This window comes from Procambarus clarkii, chromosome 16 (genome assembly GCF_040958095.1).
Source record: "Procambarus clarkii isolate CNS0578487 chromosome 16, FALCON_Pclarkii_2.0, whole genome shotgun sequence".
Lineage (NCBI taxonomy): Eukaryota > Metazoa > Arthropoda > Malacostraca > Decapoda > Cambaridae > Procambarus > Procambarus clarkii.
In genome coordinates, this window is record NC_091165.1 from 33,055,556 (window position 1) to 33,067,198 (window position 11,643).

At 44.2% G+C, this 11,643-nt stretch overlaps 1 protein-coding gene across 1 annotated transcript in view; it reads right to left on the minus strand.

Moving 5' to 3' along the window:
• Positions 1-9,179, minus strand: part of LOC123760111 (protein argonaute-2) — a 211,380-nt gene extending 202,201 nt beyond the window's left edge. The window contains exon 1 of the mRNA XM_045745594.2: positions 9,027-9,179. Within this exon, the coding sequence (XP_045601550.2) occupies positions 9,027-9,051 (25 nt within the window). The 5' untranslated portion in view covers positions 9,052-9,179. The remainder of the gene's footprint in view (positions 1-9,026) is intronic.
• Positions 9,180-11,643: the final 2,464 nt, after the last annotated feature.

The window sequence follows — 11,643 nt, forward strand, 5'->3', positions numbered from 1 at the left end:
AAGATGGCGTCTGTTTACAAGAGCCCTGAGGAAACTGGTGTGAACCCCATGTAACCACGGGAGTTTTGAATGGAATGTGAAAAATACAAATACTTTACCTGGAAGCACGAAGCGCACCCCAGACATGGGCCAGAAGGCGCGTTGCGCAGTTAAAGGGCTAAAGATTTCTCACATAATTTATAGGTTAATTGTGTGGGGTCTATGTTCTCCTATTCCACATTCCATAACATGGCATTTATTAACACTAAATTAGATTTGCCAAGTGGTGCTCCATATACTTATTTTGTCCAGGTCTTCTTGAAGGGCATGACAATCATCTAAGTTTCTTATCCTTCCTATTATTTACCTGCCTGAAACGTTGCACGTACTAGTGGCTTTACAAGATTATAAATACTATGCTATGTATTCTCACAAACCCAATGTACATTCTTGTATATAAATAAATAAATAAATAAATAAATAAATAAATAAATTATCTTAGCATCATCAGCAAACATGTTCATATAATTCTGTATACCAACTGGTAGATCATTTATGTAGACAATAAACATCACTGGTGCAAGAACTGAACCCTGTGGTACGCCACTTGTGACATTTCTCCAGTCCCTCTGAAGATACATTCCCTCTGATTACTGCCCTCATTTTTCTATCAGTCAGAAAATTTTTCATCCATGTTAGAAGCTTACCTGTCACCCCTCCAATATTTTCCAGTTTCCTGAACAGCCTCTTATATGGAACTCTGTCGAAAGCCTTTTTTAGGTCCAGATAGATGCAGTCAACCCAACCATCTCTTTCCTGTAAAATCTCTGTGGCTCAATCATAGAAACTGAGTAAATTCGGTACACAGGATCTTCCAGATCGAAAACCATACTGTCTGTCTGATATTATATCATTTCTCTCCAGGTGTTCTACCCATTTAGTTTTTATTATTTTTTCCAATACTTTCACTATTATACTTGCCAATGATACAGGTCTATAATTGAGGGGGGTCTTCCCTGCTGCCACTTATTTATTTATTTATTTATTTATTTATTTATTTATTTATTTATTTATATACAAGAAGGTACATTGGGTTTGTGAGAATACATAGCATAGTATTTACAATCTTGTAAACCCACTAGTACGCGCAGCGTTTCGGGCAGGTCCTTAATCTAACAGACCCATGAGCACCACACCAGAAATAAATACAGTTTTGATATTCCTAGAGTACGACTTAATCAAACTAGAATGCTCTACAAATCAAGGGACCCAGAATGTGGAATGACCTTCCCAACCATGTTAAAGACTGTACCTCTCTCAACCAGTTGAAGATAAAAACTAAACACTACCTAATAAATTCCCTGTAACCTACCTCACTCCTCTATTGTCAACCCATGTCTGTTATTTTTTTTTAATCAACACTGTCAACCTATTGTATTTGTGCTGCTTTTTCAGTCATGTTCCCCCTTTTTTTTTATCTTTATTTGTATTTGTTCTCAACACTTTTTATTCTTTATTTATTTTATTTTTTATTTTTATTTATGCATATACAAGAATGTACATAAGGAATGTGAGGATACAAATATGGTAATTACAGTCTTGTAAAGCCACTAGCACGCGCAGCGTTTCGGGCAGGTCCTTAATCTAAGAAAATTTTAAGGAGGTAAATACTTGCAAAATTTATAGACAAAAAAATGATAACAGATTACATGAAATGAAAAAAAAAAAAAAAAAAAAAAAAAGAAGAGAGAAAATTGTAGGTACAGTATATTAAAGCACATAGGTAGCTAAGATCGATTGCAATGACAGCTTAAAATGGTAGTTGACAACAAATTGGTAGGCACAATACAGCAGAAACAATATAAGATTGATTGCAATGACAGCTTGAATGGTAGTTGACAAAAATTGGTAGTCACAATACAGCATATGGCTAGCACATAAAAGAAGACAGCAATGAACACAATGATAAGGTTGTTTGATATTACATAAAAATTAGGAGATTGGGTAACACTAGGTACAGAGCAAATTTAAAGCTCAGTGTAGGAAACTAAGAAGATGAAGTTAGGTACTTTTTGGTTTTGCTTTTAAATAAGGCAAAAGTTTTACAGTTTTTCAATTCACTAGGGAGTGAGTTCCATAGACTAGGTCCCTTAATTTGCATAGAGTGTTTACACAGATTAAGTTTGACCCTGGGGATATCAAAGAGGTATTTATTTCTGGTGTGGTGGTAATGGGTCCTATTACATCTGTCCAGGGAGAGTTTCAGAGCATGGTTTGCATTTAAGAACAGGGTTTTGTAAATGTAGTTGACACAAGAGAATGTGTGGAGGGAGTTAATATTTAGCAAGTTTAGGGATTTAAACAAGGGAGCTGAGTGTTGTCTGAAAGCAGAGTTAGTTATAATTCTGATAGCAGATTTTTGCTGTGTGATGATGGGCTTAAGGTGGTTTGCAGTGGTAGACCCCCATGCACAGATACCATAATTAAGATAGGGGTAGATTAGTGCATAATATAGTGAGAGGAGAGCAGAGTTAGGAACATAATATCTGATTTTGGAGAGTATACCAACTGTCTTAGAGACTTTCTTAGTTATGTGTTGAATGTGGGTGCTGAAGTTGAGTCTCTTGTCTAGGAATAGGCCAAGAAACTTGCCATCATTTTTATTACTGATGTTAATGTTGTCTATCTGTAGCTGAATTGCATTTGATGATTTGCTTCCAAATAAGATGTAGTAAGTCTTTTCGATGTTTAATGTTAGTTTGTTCGTTGACATCCATAAGTGGACTTTTTTTAATTCATTATTCACAACATTATTTAGTGTATGTGGGTTGAGGTTTGAGTAGGTAAGGGTAGTATCGTCAGCAAACAATATAGGTTTGAGAATATTAGAGACATTAGGCAGATCGTTTATATATATAAGAAATATTGTTTCTGCTGTATTATGCCTACCAATTTTTTTGTCAACTACCATTCAAGCTGTCATTGCAATCAATCTTAGCTACCTATGTGCTTTAATATACTGTACCTACAATTTTCTCTCATCTTTTTTTTCATTTCATGTAATCTGTTATCATTTTTTGTCTATAATTTTGCAAGTATTTACCTCCTTAAAATTTTCTTAGATTAAGGACCTGCCCGAAACGCTGCGCGTGCTAGTGGCTTTACAAGACTGTAATTACCATATTTGTATCCTCACATTCCTTATGTACATTCTTGTATATGCATAAATAAATAAATAAATAAATAAATAGAAGAGGTCCTAAGATGCTGCCCTGTGGCACTCCAACGGTAATTGGTAGAGTGGAAGAAGTTGTACCATTGATGGTTACATATTGGTGTCTGTCACTAAGATAGGATCGGATGTAGTCAAGGGCAAGGCCTCGGATTCCATAATGCTGGAGTTTAAGTAAGAGGTAGTTGTGATTAACAGTATCAAAGGCTTTTCTTAGGTCAATGAAGAGTCCAATCGGAAACTCATTTTTGTCAAGGGCTGAGTAGATAATGTCAAGGAGACTAATGATTGCATCAATTGGTGCTCTTTTGGGACCGGAAGCCAAACTGGCAGGGGCTGAGTATGTCGAATTTTACGAGGTAGGAATAGAGCTGTTTGTAAATAATTTTTTCAAATATTTTTGATAGAATGGGTAGATTTGATATTGGTCTATAATTGTTTATGTCCGCCGGATTGCCTCCTTTATGGACTGGCGTTACTCTTGCTTTTTTGAGGATATCAGGGAAGGTGTGATACTCTATAGATTTGTTGAACAGTAGTGCTATGGGTGGGGCAAGGGCATGGGAGGCTCTCTTGTACACAATGGACGAAATTTCACTGATGTTCCCTGCCTTGGTTTTTAGAGAATGTATGATGGACACAACATCTGCCGGGCTGATTGGTGAAAGGAGAAGAGAGTTTGGATAGCTGCCTGAGAGATATGTGTTAATATGTGTCTGAGTCTGTGCTGAGTCTTTATGCTCAATTAGTATTAAGTTCTAGATATTAATGTTTTTCTTGCCCGAAACGCATTGCGTAATAGTGGCTTTAGGCATTGTATGTACTAGCTCTATCTATATATCAATCCATTAATGTAACATCACTTGTATGCATGTACCTTACCTGAATAAACATATTTATTTATTTATTATTTAGATAATTTTAAGTAGGTAAATTCTAGCAAAATTAATAAAATGATAACAGATACATTGCAAGAAAAAAATGAGATGAGAGAAATTAGTAAGTATATTAAGGCACATTGGTATATTAAAGCTCTGAATGATTACTGTAACCCCGCGATTATCCGGGATTCGAACATCCGAAAAACGCCCTTATACGGCCAAAATCGTGAACGGATAAAGTTATCACAATATCCGGCCAAAATAGCCACAGGGACCGGATTAAAGCAGGTTTTCTGCAGAAATTACACTATCCGGTCAGTCCCCCAGATAATCGTGCCTTTGTCCGTATATGAAAACATGAGGCAGGCCATACGGTATTAATCCCGTCTGCCCGAGACTCGAGGCGCGTGGTGTAGGTGGGGGTGGGGTGGGTGGGTGGTGTTGGGAGGGTGGGAGGGGTGCGTCAGGAGGGACCACCTGGGTACAGGAATTACCATTAATTTTAGAACAATTAATCATAGCCAAAAACAAATAAAATAACTACTAGTAATTATGTAATAACAAATAAATAAGTTTCCTAAAAGCATTGTGCACAGGCTGAAGTTTCCTTAAAAAATATTGTGAATTTTTTTCCTCCTGGCGGCCTACATAACGCGTTATGGCTGCCCCAAGTGGACCTGTCCAACACTGGTCAACCCATGTGCGTCCGTCCCTCGTGTTATACACAGTGCTGCGCCATTAGTGAAATATTTTTTTAAATAACTTTTTTATTTTCATAGTAACTTTGAACATTTTTGGCCAAGACTATGTCTGGTAGCAGCATCAATCGTTCTGGAGGTGTTAAGAGGAAGAAAGTTGTCCTAACAATTAAAGACAAGTCACAGTTATACGCCTCAACCAGTGCGGCCTCACAGTGTTGCGCCATTAGTGAAATATTTTTTTAAATAACTTTCTTAATTTTCATAGTAATTTTGAACATTTTTGGCCAAGAATATGTCTGGTAGCAGCATCAATCGTTCTGGAAGTGTTAAGAGGAAGAAGATTGTCCTAGGAATTAAAGACAAGTTACGTGTTGTTCAAACAGTGAGGCGTCACAGGCAGCCAAGCGCCTTCAACAAGTGAGGCGCCACAGGCAAGCCAAGCTCCTTCAACAAGTGAGGCATTATAGGCAAGCCAAGCGCTTTCAACAAGTGAGGCGCCACAGGCAAGCCAAGCGCTTTCAACAAGTGAGGCGCCACAGGCAAGCCAAGCGCTTTCAACAAGTGAGGCGCAAGCAAGCGCCTTTAACAAGTGAGGCGTCACAGGCAAGCCAAGCGCCTTCAACAAGTGAGGGCATGCAAGAGCTTCAACAAGTGAGGTGCAAGCAAGCACCTTCAACAAGTGAGGCCTCACAGGCAACCCAAATGCCCTCAACCAGTGAGGCTTCAGCAGCTGGCAGTCAAAACTAACTTAGCTTAATGAACTGTACAGTAATTTTAAGTGTTAATTTTAGTGTTGTGTTAGTATAGGTTACGTAAATTGTTAAGAATTTTTAACTTCAAGATGTGTGGCATCAATCAAGAAGACGAACACCAACAAGGTAAGTTGAGGTTTCTAGTTGAATATTTAATAATTGTATGTGGCAAGGCAATTCAAATTATGTTGTTTGTAGTATAAAAATAGTTGGAAATGGTCACTTTTGGACTCGTAGGTGAAAAAGTACCATTATCCGAAAAATGTGATAATCCGGCTGGGGGTCCTTCCCATATAGTCCGGATGATCGAGTGGAGACAGTACATTGACAGCTTGATTGGTAATTTAAACAAGATTAATAAACACCATACAGCAGATTGATAGCACATATAAGAAGACAGCAATGATCACAATGGTAAAGATGTTCGAATTGGGTACATAAAGATTGGGAGATTGGCTAGCAATAGATACAGTGCAATTTCAAAGCAATAAGGTAAAAAAACTATGAAGATGAAATTAGGTACTTTTTAGTTTTGTTTTTGAATGACACAAAAGTTGGACAGCTTTTCAATTCATTAGGGAGTGAGTTCCATAGACTCTTGTCATTGGTGTAATTACCTAAGTGTAATTACCTAAGTGTAGTTACAGGATGAGAGCTACGCTCGTGGTGTCCCGTCTTCCCAGCACTCTTTGTCATATAACGCTTTGAAACTACTGATGGTCTTGGCCTCCACCACCTTCTCCCCTAACTTGTTCCAACCGTCTACCACTCTGTTTGCGAAAGTGAATTTTCTTATATTTCTTCGGCATCTGCGTTTAACCTAAGAGTAAATGTTTAGCTAGTTTATATCTATGACCTCTTGTTCTTAAAGTGCCAGGTCTCAGGAAATCTTCCCTATCGATTTTATCAATTCCTGTTACTATTTTGTATGTAGTGATCATATCACCTCTTATTCTTTTGGAAAAGGTATAGGTTAAGTAATAATTGTAATTAAGAAGCAATAAGATGCTTTTCTTAACATACTAAGAAGGTTAGGTGAGGTCGATGTTTTCTATGAAGCTTTTCAAGGTAAACTAAAATATTCACAATCAATTAGTATGTCACATATGCACTTATTAAATAAGCCAATATTGACTATAAGCAAGTGCAAGAACGGGTTGGCCCAGGATAACTGCACCTGGAACGGCTGTGTCGGGCACCCGCGGTGGCTGTGCCCAGCGCCCATGGTGGCTGTGCCCAGCACCCGGGGCGGCTGTGCCCGGCAACCGTGGTGACTGTGCCTGGCACTCGGGGTGACTATGTCTGGTACCTAGGGTGGCTGTGCCAGGCACCCGGGGTGACAGTGCTGGCAACCGGAATGACAGTGCCTGGCACCCGGGGTAACTGCCAGGCACCCGTGGTGACAGTGCCTGGCATCTGGGGTGGCTGTGCCTGCCACTCGTGGTGACAGTGCCAGGCACCCGGGGTGACAGTGCCTGGCATCTAGGGTGGCTGTGCCTGGCACTCGTCGTGACAGTGCCAGGCACCCGTGGTGACAGTGCCTGGCACCTGTGGTGAAAGTGTCTGGCACCCAGGGTGGCTGTGCCCATCACTCAGGGTGGCTGTGCCCATCACTCGGGGTGACTGTGCCAGCCACCCGGGGTGGATGTGCATGGCACCCGTGGTGACTATGCCAGGCAACCGGGGTGACTATGCCTGGCACCCAGGATGGCTGTGCTAGTCTCTCGGGGTGACTGTGCCTGGCACCAGGGGTGGCTGTGCCTGGCACCCAGGGTGAATGTGCCTGACACCCAGGGTGACTGTGCCTGGCACCCGGGATGACTGTGCCTAGCACTGAGGGTGGCTGTGCCTGGCACCGGGGTGACTGATCCAGGCACCTGGGGTGACTGTGCCTGGCACCCGGGGTGACTGTGTCTGGCACCCGGGATGACTGCCTGGCACCAAGGGTGGCTGTGCCTGGCACCCGGTGTGACTGATCCCGGCCCCCGGGGTGACTGTGCCTGGTACCTGGGGTGACTGTGCCTGGCACCCGTGGTGACTGTGCCTGGCATCTGGGGTGGCTGTGCCTGGCATTCGTGGTGACAGTGCCAGGCACCCATAATGACAGTGCCTGACATCTAGGGTGGCTATGCCTGGCACTCGTGGTGATAGTGCCTGGCACCCATGGTGACAGTGCCTGGCACCCGTGGTGAAAGTGTCTGGCACCCAGGGTGGCTGTGCCCATCACTCGGGGTGACTGTGCCAGCCACCCGGGGTGGATGTGCATGGCACCCGTGGTGACTATGCCTGGCACCCAGGATGGCTGTGCTAGTCTCTCGGGGTGACTGTGCCTGGCACCAGGGGTGGCTATGACTGGCACCCAGGGTGTCTGTGCCTGGCACCCAGGGTGTCTGTGCCTGGCACCCGGGATGACTGCCTGGCCCCCGGAGCGACTGTGTCTGGCACCCGGGATGACTGCCTGGCACCCGGTGTGACTGATCCCGGCCCCTGGGGTGACTGTGCCTGGCACCCAGGGTGGCTGTGCCTGGCACCCAGGGTGGCTGTGCCTGGCACCCGGGATGACTGCCTGGCACCCGGAGTGACTGTGTCTGGCACCCGGGATGACTGCCTGGCACCCGGTGTGACTGATCCCGGCCCCTGGGGTGACTGTGCCTGGTACCTGGGGTGACTGTGCCTGGCACCTGGGGTGACTGTGCCTGGCACCCGGGGTGACTATGCCAGGCACCCGGGGTGACTATGCCTGGCACCTGGGGTGGCTGTGCCTGGCACCTGGGGTGACTGTGCATGGCACCCGGGGTGACTGAGCCTGGCACCCGGGGTGACTGAGCCTGGCACCCGGGGTGACTGTGCCAGGCACCCGGGGTGACTGTGCCAGGCACCCGGGGTGACTGTGCCAGGCACCCGGGGTGACTGTGCCAGGCACCCGGGGTGACTGTGCCAGGCACCCGGGGTGACTGTGCCTGGCACCTGGGGTGGCTGTGCCTGGCACCCGGGGTGACTGTGCCTAGCACCCGGGGTGACTGAGCCTGGCACCCGGGGTGACTGTGCCAGGCACCCGGGGTGGCTGTGCCTGGCACCTGGGGTGACTGTGCCTGGCACCCGGGGTGACTGTGCCTGGCACCCGGGGTGACTGTGCCTGGCACCCGGGGTGACTGTGCCTGGCACCCGGGGTGACTGAGCCTGGCACCCGGGGTGACTGAGCCTGGCACCCGGGGTGACTGTGCCTGGCACCCGGGGTGACTGTGCCTGGCACCCGGGGTGACTGTGCCTGGCACCCGGGGTGACTGTGCCTGGCACCCGGGATGACTGTGCCTGGCACCTGGGGTGACTGTGCCTGGCACCCGGGGTGACTGTGCCTGGCACCTGGGGTGGACTGCCCGTCGCCCTCCCACAAACTCTAGAAACTACTATACTTGTTGCATTATAATAATGTTAAATTAGTGTTGTATTAACATAACTGACATTTATATTTCTAACTTACCTTCAGGACCGCTTTGTTCCATCATTTTGAAGTACAATTACGGGCGCCACAAGTGCTGGAGCCGCAGGTCAACACGTTCGCCCGCTGCGAAGTTCGGCCACCAACTGAAGAAAATTTAAACGCGGGAGACGCCGGGGTTGACACTGTGCCAAGTCTTGACCTTTCTCACGTAATTTGTTACTATATCAAGCTTATCTTAGACTATATATAATAATAATCACTGTATAGCGTATAAGTACATTTAAATATTGGTTCCTTGTCTATTAATTCTTCTATCATGTCTTCGGCAGAATTTGTTTCGTTGTAAGTATGGCATTTGAAAAACTACCTCCACTTGACGGTTGAGGATTATGAAATATGATGAATTTTCATCATATTTCACCTACTTTCACCATCAGTAAAGCTGGATTTTCATCGCCTTACTCTTGAGGTGTTTGGTCTATTATATCAGGTGTTGGTTTGGAAGCCAATAACTTTAGGTGTTAGGCTTGGGGTCTATCACATCAGGTGTTTCTTACGCCCAATCACGTCAGATGTTAGGCTTGAGGTCTATCACATCAGGTGTTTCTTAAGGCCTATCACGTCAGTTGTTAGGCTTGAGATCTATCACATCAGGTGTTTCTTAATTAAGGCCAATCACGCCAGATGTTAGGCTTGAGGTCTATCACATCAAGTGCTTCTTAAGACTAATCACGTCAGATGCTAGGCTTGATGTCTATCATATCAGGTGTTTCTTAGGGCCTATCACCTCAGATGTTAGGCTTGAGGTCTATCACATCAGGTGTTTCTTAAGATCACGTCAGGTGTTAGCCTTGAGGTCTATCACATAAGGTGTTTCTTAAGACCAATCACGTCAGATGTAAGGCTTGAGGTCTATCACATCAGGTGTTTCTTAATTAAGGCCAATCACGTCAGGTGTTAGGCTTGGGGTCTATCACATTAGGTGTTTCCTAAGACCAATCACGTCAGCTGTTAATTAAGCTAGAGGTCTATCACATCAGGTGCTTCTTAAGGCCAATCATGTCAGATGTTTGGCTTGAGTTCTATGACATCAGGTGTTTCTTAAGGCCAATCACGTCAAATGTTAGGCTTGAGCTAGGTCTATCACATCAGGTGTTTTTTTTAAATCAAATCAAATCAAATCAAATGTTTATTTAGGTAAGGTACATACATACAAGAGATTTTACAAAGAGTGATGGATTTATAGATAGGGCTAGTACATACAATGCCTAAAGCCACTATTACGCAAAGCGTTTCGGGCATGAAAAACTTAAATGACTAAAGCTTAATACTAATTGAGCATAAAGAGTAAAATGAAAACATGGAATGAAAACATAGCTGAAAAAGCAGCACAAATACAATTCTCTCGACAAACAGCGCTCTTTTAAAAAAGCAGACATTGGTTGACAATAGAGGGGTAAGGTAGGTTACAGGGAATTTATTAGGTATAGCTTCGTTTTTATCTTAAACTGATTGAGAGAGGTAGTCTTTAACATGGTTGGGAAGGTCATTCCACAATCTGGGTCCCTTGATTTGTAGAGCATTTCTAGTTTGATTAAGTCGTACTCTAGGAATATCAAAACTGTATTTTTCTGACCAGGGGGAGAAAGATACTGGCAGTATATGGGGCGTTAAAGTTTATTGAAGATTAAATTCTGCAGAACATGTAAATATATAAAGTAAGAATTAACAGTAACAATTCCAAGTCCGAGGACTAGATTTAACATAAAAGGTACACCCGTAGTAATTATGAGACCTTAGCCTATAGTGACATGGAAACTAATTCTGCAGAAACGTAAAGCTTAACTGTTACTAGAATTAAGGCCGAATGCAAATGTGAGTAATTATATAACACTAGGATATAACAGGCAGGACACAAAGAGTAACTAATAAGTGAGAGACCACATAACACATAATGTACCCGACCAAGAGGCCGGAAAGACCTAATGAATAAGGAGAAGGGGGTGACTACAAGTAGGGCTTACTAGCACCTAGACTGGGCAAAGTATTAGCTGCGGACAGCGGGACACTTGGGGACCGGCGCTGCACCCCCCTTCCCACATGCAGTGGGGAGACAATCGGGACAACTGTGCAAAGCATGACGGGGGTACAAAAGCAGCCGCTTGCAAAGGGGGGGAGGGTGGGGTTTTGCGAGGGCAGCGGCGAGGGCAGGCGGAGTGAGGGCAGAGCCCCATTGTGCGCCCGTATTTATACGGCCCCAAACTGCCCGCGCAACGCCGCGGGAAGCGCTGCGCAATTGTTTCCTTCTCCCCCGCCAGAAACATCCCCGCTTGCGATCAAGCAGTGACCATTATTTCTGGTGTGGTGCTCATGGGTTCTGTTACAACCTTCTATGACGCTTTTGAGGTCAGGATTGGCATTACAGTTTAGCGTTTTATATATGTATAATACACATGAGAGAATGTGCAGTGACTTAATGTCTAACATATTCAGAGATTTGAGTAGGGGTACCGAGTGATGTCTGGGGCCAGAGTTGGATATTGTCCAAATAGCAGCAATTGTGTTGAGTAATTAGAGGACGTAAATGATTTTGGGTAGTAGAGCCCCAAGCACAAATACCATAGTTGAGATATGGATAGATAAGGAAGTAATAGAG